Source organism: Hippoglossus stenolepis, chromosome 4, assembly GCF_022539355.2.
Source record: "Hippoglossus stenolepis isolate QCI-W04-F060 chromosome 4, HSTE1.2, whole genome shotgun sequence".
Classification (NCBI taxonomy): domain Eukaryota; kingdom Metazoa; phylum Chordata; class Actinopteri; order Pleuronectiformes; family Pleuronectidae; genus Hippoglossus; species Hippoglossus stenolepis.
This window is the reverse complement of record NC_061486.1, coordinates 26,596,431-26,613,063: the sequence shown is the minus strand read 5'-3', so window position 1 is coordinate 26,613,063 and position 16,633 is coordinate 26,596,431. Positions and strand designations below refer to the sequence as shown.

General features: G+C 40.1%; 1 protein-coding gene across 3 annotated transcripts in view; it reads left to right on the top strand.

The window, feature by feature from the left end:
• The window catches only part of LOC118106101 (chloride channel protein 2), a 148,419-nt gene that overhangs the window by 44,047 nt on the left and 87,739 nt on the right, over positions 1-16,633 (top strand). For 2 of the 3 annotated variants that reach the window (XM_047339589.1, XM_035154357.2), the window contains exons 2-3: positions 2,972-3,122; positions 16,468-16,518. In XM_047339589.1, coding sequence (XP_047195545.1) covers positions 2,972-3,122; positions 16,468-16,518 — 202 coding nt within the window. The remainder of the gene's footprint in view (positions 1-2,971; positions 3,123-16,467; positions 16,519-16,633) is intronic. The other variant, XM_035154358.2, reaches the window with a different exon arrangement.

Below are 16,633 nucleotides of genomic sequence, written 5' to 3'. Positions count from 1 at the left end.
GTTAGTCTTATGGTGCTTTATGCTTCCAATCACTTCTTAACTGTAAAGCTCTCTTGTGTGACCACAAAATAAGTGTATAACTCTTATGAATGGCCACACTAAATGATGGGATGACAATATTGCCGTTATAGACAGGGGAAGCGTTGGTGGATGAAGGTTTATGAATATTTTGTGAATGTGAATAACTAGACACAATTTTGGAGCGTCTCTCCTTGGTGGCTATTTGGTTGTGCAAAAATCAAAACAATGAGTTGTGTGAGGAAAAAAGACCGCATGCCAGAAAAGTTAAAATCCCAAGTCTTAATCTGTGTACGCCTGTGTACCTAAAGTGAGCATTGTAATATTTTCTGTCGGAGTTCAGGAAATTGTTGGACACAGTGCTTTAAAACACTGTTTAATCCTGTAACAAGCATGCTGAGTTCTGAAATAGAGACATTTAATTTTATTGTTCTTGACAAATTTACAATAATATTGTGGGGCCCGTGTTTAATGTAGATGAAACATGTCTGCTGGATGTCTGAGCCATTTAAAGAAGCCACTACTTGTGCTGATACTAGTGCTGATACCAGCGACAGAGACTGACAGAATTTGATTGACCCTAGTGACACAGTTGTAGAGGTTTTACAAATACCAAGCATGTTTTATATGGACAAAACACAGGGATGTGGTAAGACACAGCAGTTGTCGAACTTTTCACAGTATGGTTGTGATGAGGCCTTGTCAAACATGACTTAAACCTTTCTGTTAATGGCTACCTGTCTTTTTTTCAAGTGAATGTCCTTGATCCTGTGTTCTGACTCTACAATTTGAAATCTTGTTCTGCTGTCGTTCAACCTGCTGTGATCCTTGACCCCAATAAAACAGCTGTGAACACATGAGTTTTTATAGTCCACACTAACCTGTGTGTGTGTGTGTGTGTGTGTGTGTGTGTGTGTGTGTGTGTGTGTGTGTGTGTGTGTGTGTGTGTGTGTGTGTGTGTGTGTGTGTGTGTGTGTGTGTGTGTGTGTGTGTGTGTGTGTGTGTGTGTGTGTGTGTGTGTGTGACAAAAAGAAGCCAGCGGGCCTGCTGTTTGTATGCATGATGGATGGTGTTTACAAGGTGACAAGTACATCCCTGTGCTTTGTTCAATCAGGCCATTGGGGCCACATTCCAAGAAATGTATGTCTGCCTCAAGTGTTTATTTTATCCTGACATGCATGGAAATTAGGTAAATCCATTTTATTAGTGGAACAAAAATGGGAATGTACATATTCCCTCTCTGTGTAAATGCAGCTGTTTCTGTCTTAAATGTAAAATGGGAAGTACCGTTGTATGTATGTCAGGGGTGTAGTGATTCTCCAAATTGTGGGGTATACCTCTCTCTACACTCACTCACTCACTCATACATTCACACACACACTCACACAGAAACTTTGAGAAAATTAAAGGGAAAGTCAGCTCAATTTTGATTACAGCATTCATAACTTGCTCTTTTTGATTAAATACATAAATACATCCTAAGAGGTGACAAAGAATTTTCACCTCACTCTTGTTCATGGTGAACTGCGACTCAAAACCATGGACGTTTGGAGCGCGATTTCAGTCTTGGTTTGAGAATCGTTGCTGCCCCCCCCATCTTCTGGGTCCAAATATGACAAAGCATTTGAGGTAGTAATGGCCTCGTCAAGCTGCAGCTCTGTTGGCGCTGCATTGGAGGTGCTGTCTTACACAGAGCCAGAAGTTATTTATTACCTTATTAAATGGCAATTATAATATATAGTCAGTGATAATATGTATGAGATTTAGTTACAGTCTTTGTTTCATGCTTCTTCTTTGCTTTGTTGTGTCACATCAACCTCTTCATTATGTGTAGTACATTGTTTTTGTCAACCACATGCTAATAGCAACGGCAGCACCATCAACATGGATTCCTTAGAAGAGAGATGCTCTGTGTTTACAGTGGGAAAGAGGCCACAGCATGAGGCAGAATGAGCCCTCCCCTTCAGCTCTGCACCACAGGGTTGAGATTTGAAGACTAATAAGATGTAATCTCAGAGATTTAAACACATTCTGTGAAAAATAGTGTCACAGCTGGATCAGTTTTGCGTAACTGTTAAGCTGTGGGGTTTTCAGGAATTGCTAACAAAAGGTTCTGGTACTTATTAACATATATCCATAATGGTTTTTTCTTACAATCCCAAGGAAATGTGGAACCTCAGAAAAGAAATGCCTGTAGACATTCTGACTCAGGATTTATTAGCTAATGTAGCTTCTATAGGGCCACAGTCGGGCCAGTTTGTAACTTCTGATGAGTTCTTCATGATAACGATAATGTTTCATTGTTATTACTTATATCCAGCATTTTCCCATCAACAACTCTTGAACAGCTGAAATCATCCCTGATGACCTTGATTAGCTTTCTGTGTTATGACGGGTGGCCAAGAGGAAGTCATTAGTGCCTGTTCCTGTCCACCACCCAGGAGCATTATGGGAGGGGACCTTGTGTCTGGGCTGTGTACAAAACTAGGAGCTTCCTGTCTCTTGGACTGCTGACTTGACGTCTTTTTTTTATGTGTATGTGTGTGTTATCTGATTTTGGTGTGCATGTGTGAGGGGTGTGTGTGTTTCCTTCCAGGAAATGATTTTTCTTTCTCAAGAGTTCAGTTTAGGATAAAGGTTCTGAAGGTATTCCTCCACACTGACCTGTACACTGACCTCTGACCTGTAAGCCTCACTAGGGCCCTGATGTTGCAGAGGTCCTTCAGGTCATTATTAGTTTGAACCAAAGACAACAGCAATGCATTGTCTACTTACACCCTTCAACAAATCTACACAAACCAGTGTGGGTTTTTGTCCGTAGATTTTCAAGTCAAAAATGTAATTTGAATCTGCAAAAATGGCTTCTCCCTGTTAAGATGTACAATTACAGTCCCCTTGTTGGCTTTTGTGTTTACATTGAATTCCTAAGCTAATGGTCTATGTCTGTCTCCAGATGTATGGGCGCTACACACAGGAGCTCGGGGTGTACGCCAAAGAGGAGGCCGCTCGGCTGAGGGAGAGCGGGCAGAGGCGATCGGTCAGCGATCGAAGCCGGGCTCTGGACCTGCTGGAGTACGACAAGGGACGCTGTGCCAAGTGTCGCAGTAAGTGTCAAACCTTCTCCCAGCTGCTGCACCAGACCCAGTTTTCTGAGTGTAACATGTAATAAGCCAATCAGAAGAACACCCCCTATTCTCTTTAATAGACAGGTGTTCATTCACCTTGAAGAATCGCTATTATTATATTTGTTTGTAAGTTGTGTGTAACAACAAGAGTGTACACCCCTTGTTCACCTATGAAGGTACTTATCTAAATATACACTTCTTTTAAAGATACATTTTTGACATTTCACATTTATTTGACAGGACAGTTCAAATGTAAAATGGGAGAATAGAATGGGGAAAATGTTATGAGCGGATCAAGATTTGGACCCCAACACACAACTCAGACCACTGCTGGCAGTAATTATTAAGTTTTAATGTTTAATTCGAGAGTCAGAATTCGGGTACAGTCTCTGTCGCTGGTGAGGACGTCGAGCTGGTGTGGCGGGAGGGGCGGCCACAGAGCTGGACCATGACACAAAACGTGCAGTAAAGGGCAGGATCAGAAGTGAACCTGGAGCTGCTGTAGGAGGAGTAAAGCCACCATACTTCCATCCTGACAATGCACGTTTAAAATAACAGTGAAATTCTGCACTGTCCAGGTTTTTGTGGGTCAAAAGCACAATCACTATGCACTGTCTTAAGATAGCATGTGTACTAACAATGCACCTAACCACACCTTCTTTAAACACCAACACACCCACGATGGGCGCAAGTGCATTTGCCATTTGGGTGCTGGACGGGTAAATGACAACTGGATTGGTCTGGAACTAGCAGAAACACTTGTTATGGACCAAAACCACCAGACTTCTCTCATATGAGACAGTGGTATATGTGAGTTGTGGTCAGGGGGGACTCAAATTCTTGGCCGTGTGGACATTTCAAGAACTTGGATAGACAGATACATACATACATACATACAAAATTCCTGAAGTGGAAAAAGACCAAACAGGAAATGATCTTCATCCTAATGGTCTTTGGTGATGACTAAGCTGCAGTGGTAACTATTGGGTTTAGGTTATACATTAGATCTGCCACATTAGAAGAAATAGTAAGAGTCTACTCAGCAGCCTGAGCCTTCTTCAGTATCACTGCCCAAAGGGGGAACATCATTTCTACATCACCTTGCTGTTGAAAACACTTTTAGCTGCTCTAAAACAGATTGAATGCCTCAGTGATCTCTGCTTTGGGAGCATTGATCATGTTGGAGAGCGGGATAGAAAGAAATACTGACGAAATGCTGCAGCGCTAAACATCCGTCACAACAAGAGCCCCCTGCATGGATGTGTGTGTGTGTGTGTGTGGATGGTATGTCTGTGTATGCAGCTTTCCAATGCATCCGTAGATCCATGTGCACATTTCCTCCACCTTTATCTTTGTACTGTTGGTAGTGTTAATAATAGGATTAGATAAGACTGTGTATAGGACACATAAGAGGATAAAACGGGCTTTAAACACCAGTAGGAATTATGATTCAAATCCATGTGACAGATGACACAGCCACACAAACACACACCATCAGTTTTAGATGTTATCTCAGAGTGATGCGATGATTTAAATCATGCTCACGCTTTATTTGTCTGATCCGGTGACTTGTTGGCTGCACTTACTGGTTTTTGACTTATCTTCATCTCCCCTAGATTTTTTAGTCTGTTTCTTTTCTTAATCACACTCTTTTCTTATCCTGCATTTCTCAACTTTTCATGTTTTATTTAGAGTAGAGTAATTTTAAGCAGTTTGTATAAATTGCTTTTAATTTGACCGTTTTCCTTTTTTATTATTTGTCCACCGCAGGTCCAACATAGTTATAGCAATGCAATGTTAAATCATATCATCATGCATTTGACACAGCAGTAAACCGGAGCATACATGCATGTGCATCAATTCAAACTCATGAGTGAAAGCACATTTTTTATATTTTTGTAAATTCCAATCACTTTTATAGGTAGTCACTTTATACAAAGCGGTGGCTGTATTTAACATTAACAACAATAGATTACATTTCTGTTTATATACTGCTAGGGCTGGGCGATATGGACAAAAACCTTGTTTGTGTGTGTTTGTGTGTGCTCGTCTCTGTTACTCTTCACACACAAACTGATAATCACATGTATTTAGTTATTATTTAATGATGTCGGATCATGACTCCGGATGGTTCTGGTCACTTTAACACTGATGTCCTGACTGTGCGCTTCACGTTTTGTATTGTGTAGCAGGTTTAAACATGTGTCTCAAACTGTAGAGCAAATCAAACAAACACAAAGTAAACGTCAGTCTTGTACGTGTCCTAATAACTTGTGATCAGTGATGGTGTTTATTGTTAAAGTGTAAAGTGAGCGCAGGTCAGAGGGGAAGTGAGGAGGAAACAGATTCCGACAGAGACTCTGTCACAGGACGACTGGACCTTTAATGAGCGTCTGTCCTGAAGCAGCGGTGGTTGTAATTGTTCAGCGGTGGAAAACCACTAAAACAATGAAAGAAGCTGAAACATGAATCCATTATTTTCTGTCACTGAATCGATGCAGAGTTGTCCACCTCTACACATGATTGGTTCGGCGTGTTGCTATCTCATTGCAATTAGCTGTTCATGTTTGTCAAAACATGGATGGAATCAACCTTGTCTTATATTTCTATCGAGTAAAAGTTATATCGCAATAATTATCGTTATCGTTTTATCGCCCAGCCCTATATGCTGCACACACAGTAACAAATAGAGAGGAAAACGTTCAAAGTAACAACAGTGTCATGCAGCAGTCTACAGCGCGGAGTAACTGTTTAAAATATGATCAAAAGTGTTAGATTGCTTTTGGAGAGAGTTGAGTAAGTAAAGGTCTTAACTTCAACTGCCATCCTCGTCACCTCTTTTGTAGCTCTGATAAGAAATCGTAAAGCAACGCTATGTAAGTTTTGCAGACGTCTGCAGCCACAAGTGATGATCAATTCAGTTGGGCTTGGAGTTCAGAGCAATTAAGCTTTTTTCATGTAGAGAAAGCACAGCCCATCAATCGCTTGACCAGAGCTTCGACTGAATAGTCCCACACACTGAACTGAAACCTGGCCGAACAGTGTATATTACTCATAATCCTCGGTATACTGAGCCAGAAGTGCTGATGCTATAACAAAATACACCAAACTCTGGAAATTTGTTATTTTCAAAGATTCCTTGCTGAATATTTGAGATGAATGCTTGAATTTATTACTTCTGTGTCTTTTTAACTGACAAACAGTTCAGCATTACTCTTGAATTTGCTGGGCCTGATTCCAGCAGTTTAGGCTGCTGATAGTTACTCACGTCTTGTGGGAGATCGTACCCCTTCGCTAAATTTACATAGTGCAAGATCAGCCATTCATTGTGCAGAGATGGAATAAAAGAGGCAACAAGCTCATTATTAATAGTCAGTGCACCAACAAACTCTATTTTAAGGTAAAATGCTGCGTTTTTAAAGGGTTTCGAGAAGAACTTATTGCAGGTGTCTGTGTATTTAATCATCTTGAAGGACAGGTTCACTGATCCGATGCTCATATGAACATTGAAACACTGAAATACATTGGAATGCATTTTTACAAAGATGGAGGGCTGTGGATTTCTGCTCCAGCATATCAGGAAAACATCTCTTTATGTCCAGCATGAACAGGAGGAATCATTATACCAAGCAACTCCTGTTTCAGTAACTATTGGTCTAAGAGATTAAAAATTGTGAAGTTGGATCAGGCTCCAGATGATAAGGAAGAAGTCCTCATCCAATTCAGCAAAATTCATCAGTGGGCAAGCAGCGATATAAAAGGTGACAATGTCATCCGTGGCATTTGCAGGGTTGCTAACTTTGTGATTCAAGTTTTGACAAAAAGTTAATCACAGAAGTTTTGAAGAAGAGGAAAAGACTAGAAGGAATGAGTTCTGTGTAAACAGGGTGCCCTCTGCTGCTGACATGTAACCAATGCAGCCAGAACTAATCACATTGACACTCTGTTGATATAAACGCTGAAGATCTGTGCGTGTGTGTGTGTGTGTGTATGTCCCCTGCTCGCATCTCAGTGATGAGTGTTGCTCTTGTTCTGCTGGCGGCTGATGAGTCAGCTGTACATCTCACTCCTCCTCCTCCTCCTCCTCCTCCTCCTCTTCTCTCATCTTCTTTGTGAGTATCTGGACACCAAAATGCCAGCGATTGAATTGATTTGTCCCTTAGGGGGTAGATTCAAAGATAAGAGATGTGGTCTGGATTGCACTGTGGACACACACACACACACACACACACACACACACACACACACACACACACACACACACACACACACACACACACACACACACACACACACACACACAGGCATTCCCTCTGCATGAGTAAAAGGCAAAAAAACATGAAGCTACTGGCTGAAAATAAATGTGAATTTAAGACTCGTACATTATATTCTTCTTTATTACAGCAGCTGTTGTGGCAGAAAGGGACATTATTTCACTCTCACTCACACCCACACGCACACACACATTGTGTGTGGTAGCTGGTATGGCTCCAAGCCTTGTTCAGGGTAAAATATAATGATGGCAGAGCATCTGAATCCACAGGTGGTGTCTTTTTAATTATGGCCAGCAGTGTAGCAGACAATGCAGTTCTGTGGACAGCAACAGTATATCACAGTATATAGCAGGGGTGGGGCCATTTAAATTTAATGATATCCTTAGTGGGTCATTCTAAATTATTGAAGACTATATCACACTCGCCTCTCTAATGTGACGGCTGAACTGCTTCTTTGTGGACGCGTCTGATGTCAGATGGTTGTGAAGACGATGAGGATTATTTTTACTTTTTAGTCTCTATAATCAAAACTGCAGGTAATTTAATTTTTTCATAAGCAGTGACGACTAGGTGAAATCCCACGTCTTCACTTTGTATATGGATCAGTTGAGACTACTGTAAATTAACTTTCCTGTCACTTGTCCTGCTCAAAAGTTTTTTTGACATTTCTCCAAAATACAGTACTTCAACAGTGCTCAGATTAAGGTTGCTAAGCCCAGTATAACACTTGTGAGGTCTAGAATTGATTTTCCTTTTTTTTATTTAGGTTTTTTTTGCTTTCAACTGGTGACTTTTAGAAGTAAGTGGTTCTGCTCCTTCAGATATATCCCCACATCTGTCATTCACTAATGAGCCAGAGCAGCTTCACCTTTTCCCAAAGCTGTGGGAAAGCTGAGTGGATCGTTTTTAAGGTTACTGTTCATTCTTTGAAGATCAAATAATGGGAGTAACTTGTTCGGAATCACTTGACATTTGACAAATGGACATTTATGGACTCCCAGGGCTGTGCAGATACTTTCACGAGTTAATAAGTTGCTTTTATTGCTTTGATTACCTGATGACAGGAATATCCGCAGGTGGAAAACTTGCTACATGGCTAAGTGCCCATTTGACACAATGCAGCAGTGGCAGTGATGATGCTGTCAGAGAGAAATCAAGGTTTATAAATTACAGCCATATACTATTAAAATATATAATAATGGTGAGTGTTTTTTATGAGGGGTTGATTTAAAAAAATAAATAAATAAATAAAATTATTTGATGCTTATCTTTTAACCTATCAACCAGTTATCATACCAACCAAAACTGTACAGCACGTGGCTACACTTCACCACTAGTTTCGAATCATTTTACAAATGTATTCCCTAAATGCGATGATTAATAGGTGTAATCAGCTTTATATAATTAGCTTTTTCTTACCATACAACTTCAGATTCATAATTCAGGCTTTGTTCTCAGATTAGAAATAATTACCTGTTTAAACCTCCCACTTGGATTTATCTATAGCCATGTGAGAGGTTTAGAGGGATGGAAGAAATAAGTGGTCAACATGGTCAAGAATGTGTTGAAATTTATAAGCTTATTTTTATTTAAAATCTTCATGGTATTTAAATGAAAAGTAATTAGTACAGCTACCAGTAAATTAAGTGGAATCAAATGCACAATATTACCCTGTGATGAACTCATTAAATACCTAGGAACATGTACTGAAGTAGTTTTTGAATAAATGTTTCCACCTCTGCCTTTCAGCATGAAATGTGGTTTATCCACTCCTAAGTCCCTTTCCTGATACTGTAAGCATAATTAGGTCAATTTTGACTTTGATTTATGTTTGAATTGATTTAGTGAAGTTCTACTGCCCATGAGCTTTTTCAACAATCTCAGCTCATTATTACAGAAAATACAAACAAGGAACAGCAAAACCAAGTGCGTGTTCAAACCCACAGTGCCTCTGTCATTTGGAGACCATAAACTGAAAAACAAGTGGCAAAAGAATGAACATACGGTGCTTTCACCGACTGTTGGCTGTTCAACCATCCGGTGTAGTCTTTGGGGAAAGGCTGCTCTACTGTGAGTGTGCTGGCCAGCAGGGTGCAGCATTGAGCTTCACTGCGGCACAGTCACATGGCAGATGGAGGCTTATGTACCAGAGCATGGAAGAAGTAAAACAAACCGCAGTAAGGGAGTGCGGTCCTGGCAGTCTCCTCTTCCTCTGTGGTCCTCTGGTTTGTGTGTGTGTGTGTCTTTGTGTTATCTCAGGATGTTAGTATGTCTCCTCTCAGCCTAAATACAGCTGCAGGTTTATGCGGCATCAGTTGGTCACAAATTAAGATTTGTATGTTTTTTCACCTTTATCCATTTATGTTTTTGCCTTTCACATGAAGTTGAAATGTGAAATAAGATTTTCATCAGAAGTTCTCTGTTTTATTATTGCAGTGTGTGTGTGTGTGTGTGTGTGTGTGTGTGTGTGTGTGTGTGTGTGTGTGTGTGTGTGTGTGTGTGTGTGTGTGTGTGTGTGTGTGTGTGTGTGTGTGTGTGTGTGTGTGTGTGTGTGTGTGTGTGTGTGTGTGTGTGTGACTGACTGCAGCATAACCAATTCTGTTAAGAGATGCTCAACCATGAGAACACGCATAACATTTTCAACTGACAGTTGCGCTGCCACACACACTCGCACTGAGCAGCGGCAGAAGGTAACTCATGGTGAAGCACCAATTCAAATCCCATTCAAGCTTTATTTAAGCACAGATGTGACTAAGTGATCTGATGGGACTTGCCAAAGCAACCTATTGGCTGTGTTTTTCCTTTTGTCTGCTTCTCTCTCTCAGTGAAACAAAGAAAACTTTCTGATTATTAAATATCAGATTTAATTTCTTCATTTTAAACTGCCTTTCTTTCTTTGCCTGTTACTGTTGAGCAGGGGCTCGGATCATCTCAAGCTTTTTTAACCGGAAGTGGTTGTGTGTGTGTGTGGGGGGGGGGACTATGACCTGAATCTACACTAACCAGTGAGGACTCAGGTCACTGTGCCCACGGATGCAGACAGCGTTTTGAGGGTTAAGACTTTGTTTTATATTTGAAGGTATAGGATCATACTATGGGTAGAGTTAAGGTTAGACATTTAGTTGTGATGGGTAAAGTTATGGTGTTAGGGAATGCATTGTCCTCACGGTGATAGTGGAACGTGTGTGTTGTGTGTCCGCACATGTGTCATGCTTAAGGCTGCTGTCATTCATCCTCTTGCTGATGTCACAGGCTCCCACATGGGCTTCCAGCATCCCAGAAGGGGTACACACACACACACACACACACACACACACACACACACACACACACACACACAAGCGCGATGTAAGCAGCTGTGGCCTGAGGGTGATGAAATATACACAGCTGTATTTTTCTGTTCTCTTTCTCCCTCTGTCCACCTGCACCACTATGTCATTTAATTGGTTCTAAGTCACACACACACACACACACACACACAGCATTTTGCTTCAACATGTGTGATGTCAGCAGGAGCTCAGCATGGCGCCGCATGTTGCTATGGTGACCGGCAGGCGCCTAGCGACCAACAGTTGCTCACATGCTGTCATTTTCTTTTTCTTCTTTGCTTTCCCCTTTTGGCTCCTTGTCTCCTCTACCGTCCTCATTCTTCCCCTTTATTTTCTCCTCTTTCTGTTTCTCTCTCTCGTCTGTATTCTCTCACTCGCTCCATCATTGGTCGTGTAAGATCTGGATTTAAATGGCAAAGCAGAGAAGCAACTTACAGGCTGATGTCAGGTCCAGGTGTATAGACACATTTGTCATGGGAGGGACACTCACACTCACATGCATGCACTCATAAAAACACACACTGACCCCCACATGCACACCGTTGACACTTGCCATGTTGCCACTTAGGTGACGTGTAAATTTGTATAATCTTACCTACACTTATTAGTGTGTGTGTTTGTGCGTGCATGCTTATTAGTAAGTGTGTGCGTGACTTAATAAATGTGTTTTCTCTCTAATGCCATCTGACGTGTTTGTTAGGATTACCTAAACACGTTCCAATTTGATTTAGTTTTATTGGAGGGGAAAATGGACAACACTACCAAAATAATAATCCAAATATGTTCTACTTCTTTGTTAAACAAGCACAATAAATTAACAGATGTAAATGTGAAGAAAAAAAGTTTTCTTTTCATAGTTTCCTGTCAGTCACTCGTCAGGTGCAGTATTTCAGTTGAAGACAAACTGGTAAAAGATACACTCCAGTCCGCACTGTCCCCCTCATGGACACACACACACATAACAAACATACAACATAAAAAATAAATCAAATCATTATGGCTGCTTTCAGAATCATGATGTGTCCTCTGTGAATTTTACAGGAAGCAGTTAATTGTGTTCAACTTGTTGACATGTTCAGTATTATACTCTAAAAAAATCAGAATCAGAAAAGACATTCTTTGTAATTAAAATGTTTTGCCTGACAATCATTGGGTTTTATATTTAATGCGATATCAGAGTCATCAAATAATGAGTATTCTGGATTTCCTTGGATACATCCCAAGAAGGATCTACTAATTCAGTATATTTTTAATTTTGATAATTTGCCAAATATAAGTATAGACTTAGATTAGCAGGGCTCAGGCTGTAGCATTTGAATAACCAATATTTTTTAGAATATAAATCCAAGGTGTTTCGTCAAATAGTTTGTTTTTCTTAACCCAGTATTCAATTTAGGGATGGAAAATGGAAAATCCTTAGATTTAATGTTTGATAGTTTTGCTTTATTCAGTGTATGACTGAAATGATTAATCCATTATCAAAATAATTTCTGGTTGATTAACCACCTTAATGTTTCAGCTTTTTACATCGTAGCACAAAGTTTTTTTATGGCTGCACATCAGGCTGCGTATGTCTGCTTGTTGGACAACTTGAACAGAACGACCAAACTACACACCTATAATGTGAAGTTATGTACCTGCTGGCATTATAATGTTCCCACTGCTCCCGTACAACATCAGCTACTTTCATATTGTCATCCTGCAGCCACTGCTTAACACTTGAGTATCAAAAAGTGAAGGTACCAGAGACTGTGATTGCATTATGGTGTATGGCACACTTCATCTCAGCATGGACCACATTTACCAAATCAACAGGTAGTGCAGTGAGTTGGCAACATTAACCTGGACATGTTCTATAAGAACACATGCTGTTAAATCATTTACACGCTCTCACAGTCCAGGAAATAACACACAAATACACACTGTTAAATTGCTGATGGTGTGTGTGTGTGTGCGTGCGTGCGTGCGTGCGTGCGTGCGCGCGCGCGCGCGCCAGGGAGCTTTCTCTTTAATATATCAAGTAACCAAGGGGACTTGGGCCACTGATCAATATTTGATTCATTGTCACTTGAGCAGATGTTTATGAGAGATCTTGCACTGCTGTTATCCATCGGTTTTACTATAGAGGTTGTGGCCTGATGTGCATGTCAGCAGAGAGAGTGGTCAGTAGCCACAGTGTTGGCTTATATTGATTTTAATTATTTCAGGGACAGTAGGTTAGGCCAAGATGGCATCCATACCACTGCTGGCTGGGAGCATTAAGACGGCCACTTCCTATTTAATATATATGCACTTGTTCCTTGCAGCTTCTTTGGGGGACATATTTGAAAAATGAACGGATGTCTCAGACTGATTGACTTACATGGTCCAGGCTTTACATTTAAATGGTTTTATAATTTATGGGAACATGCAGCATTTTTTGTAAAGTTTTGGTTATTTCACATGAGAGATCTTATTTTTTGTAAGCTCTCATCCTACTCATCTTGAGTGGGCATGCAGGGCTTGGCTGGGTGATGGTGATGATGTCATGTATTTCCATGCAGGCATCAAACTTTAGGGGGAAAAAAGGAGACTTCTACGTACATGTGTCTTATACTTCGGTTCAAGAGATAATCATGCTCTTAGTTTTGATACTCCTGATCCCATAGTTTTTGTGGGTTCTATCTTGAGTCAAATATTTATCTCACTCTGCAAACCCGCTCTAATTGGGTCTCAGACAGAAGTCTCCCTCCCATCAATGTATTAATTATAATAGTTATGTGCCAATTACCCTTCAATCAAGTAAGTTTTGCTGCTGTCAAGTTTGTTTATGTCAGATGTAACATGCACTGATGTTACTCGTTTGGATAATGTTATATAAAATGAGCACAAAAACTTGTTCGTTCGAAAAAGTTTTTTTTAACTGTATTTCTTTAGATCTTGGCAATGTGTTATTTCTCCTCCCAGCAGTAAAATTAACTGGTGAAGAAACACTGTTTAAATCAAGTGTTTTTTTTTTTTTCAAAGTGAAACATTGAATAATCCCTTGTAAATGTATTCTCATTTAGAGTGGTTATTCCCACTTTACACTGAACACCGATACAATAAAACAGATTCATTTCAGATGCAACTCGTTTGGATAATGTTTTATTAAATGTCAGGTTTTCACATATTAACACATAAGCTTAAACGTGTTTTGTTTTTTACTGAATTTGGTTACATCATGGAACACTTGTTTGCTGAATTCACAATTAACAATTTCTTTTTGATGCGTACCTTTGGACATACTGATAACTAAGAATTATAAATTAATACTTCAGAGAACTTAAAGTCCCTTTATTCTATTTCTAAGCAGGTTAATGGCTGATTATAATGATTTGTTCAGAAAACGTGAGTCTCATTGACTGTGACTGTTTCTGGTTTGCCTTTTCAGATTTGACTGAATAATGATTTTTTTTTAACTAGCTTGAAAAATCAGGCAGCAAATGTCTTAAAAGCAACCAAGTTCCCATAGTTTATACAAAACGTCAGTGCACAAATCAATCACAGGTAACCTTAAAGATTATTACTGAAGAGAGATTAATGTTACATATGTGGACCAGGGTTGTTTTTTTTCTGATACAGGTGCTAAATCACTACTTATAAAGCAGTTCCGGTGCCTAAACGGTGCCAGTACCGAAAAAAAACCTGGTATTTGATCACTGGCATCACAAAATGAGCTTATTTTGACTTTTTTGATATAGTACAGAAGACTTGCGTAGGTGTCAGCCACATTCATTTTATCAAAGTAACAGTGATGAAGCGTTTTTTACCCCTATTGACAGATACTGTCACCGAGGGTTGTCACAGGTTGGCCAAAGTCATCAAGGTTCTAAATCTGCTGGGAGCAGTTTTAAAGAGTAATGCTGAACCCAGGTCAAGTTTCCCTCTGCCTACTGGATGAGTTTGAAAAATGCAGGAGCTTGAAGGTAAAGAGAGGGAGAGAGCAGGGGTTCAGTCGGCTTGTTGAGAGGAGGAGAATGAGTTATTTGTCCTCCCAGCAGTATAATAAACTGGTGAAGAAAGTTGAAGGAAATAAAATGCAATAATAAAAGTGTATACTTCCTTTACTCATTGTATTTATGTGCTGCGGTTTTACTAAAAGTGAAATGTTGATTAATCCCTTGGATATTCTGTCAGTAGATACAGTAAAACAGATTTACTTCTTAATTAAGATGCATTCTGAGGTGAATTTGTGCAGATCTATGAATCAATAACTGCTGTGTGTGGTGAGTCTTTACTGCAGCGGTAACCAGGTCAAAGTTTTATTGATGCCATCATTAATTTTTATGTGTTTGGATTGTGATATCAACATGTGGTTTTTATAGGCGGCTCCTCTCACTCTAAAATCGATGGTTGTTAAACTCCAAAGGCACAAATGAAGTCTTATTCTACTTTTTAGTTATTATGCAACTTTTTTATGTTTGTATTTCAATCTTGTTGATCTTGCTCTGTGCTCTCAAGTTATTGCTTTATTTTCTCCTCCTCCCCCCTTATCTCCCGTCCTTCCTTCATCTCTCTCTCTCATCTGTCCTCCTCTACCTTCTCCTACTCTGTCTCCCTTTTGTTTCTGTTTTGCTTTTCACCTTCTTCTCCCTTTCCTCTGTTCCTCATCTCCTTTTCCATTTTCTCCACTTCGTCGTCCTGCTCTCTCCAATCTTTTCCGCTTCTTCCTCTTCTTCTTTCATCGCTCCTCTGACCTCTCTTTTCCCTCTTCTGTTTCTTTTCAATTCTCAGCTCTCTTCCCTTCCTGCTCCATCTGTAATCCATCACCTCCTCCTCCACTCGCTCTTCTCTCCTGGGTACAATCTGATGCGTGGGTGTTGGTGTATCTTTCTCCCTCTCTTCCTCTCTCTCCATCCTTCGGAGCACCATGTTCTGAATTATTACTCTGTAATCACCAGTGAGCCCAGTGATAATCCATTTACACACAAATATTTTTTTCCCATACTTTGCCAACATGTATCCAGACAGAAGAGAAAACTTTATCTTTCCTTTATTTGTCATTTAAAAAGATTTTTTTATTTCCTCCGGTTGAAAAATATATCGTAACAAGTACAATAATCTCTTCTTTCTTTTTTCTCTTATTGTGTTTATAATGACCGGTTTGTCCTATCTGACTCATATTTAAGAAATTCATTTGGGGTTATGACTCTGTATAGTCACAGTTCCTGATCTCTGATTGGACAGTCATCATTATTGGGCGTGGTTCAGCAAACGGTCATTTTCCTACAACAAATATTCAGCAGCTCTCATTAGATTAATTCATTATTGGTTTATGTTATAAGCAATGTAATCATACCTGTAAGTCAAGCAGGTCTTTTTATTTCCTCTTCCCCCCCCCTCTTAATTCCTTCTTCACCATCTTATTTTCTCCCTCCATGTCGCCTCCTCCTCCTTCTCTTTAACTCCTCACCGCTCTACCAACTCTTACCCCTCTCCGTCTCAGGTCCTGCATTCTACCATCACTCCTACTCCCCCTCTCTTGTACGCCACTGTTCGTTTTCGTGTTGCGTTGCTAAGTTTGCAGATCACAAACTAATAATGTTATGTAGAAAAAAGAATAGAGAGTGATTCTACTTTTTTTTCTTTACAATGATAAAATAGAACTTCGGACAACAAAATCACCACACGCAGACACTCACACACACTCAGCAACACTGCTTGTGTTTAACTATATTGTGTGGTCTATTTGTCCTCCAGGGTCAGGGTACCCGTATGTTCTGGAACCCCCAGCCCGGGACTTTATCTCTGGTAAACAAGCAAACAAAAAACAACAACGTCTGCATCATTCCCAGTCTGCCCTTACAACTACCAACCCCTCAGTCCTCTTACACGCCATGCTGCTACAGCTAATACAGCTGCACTG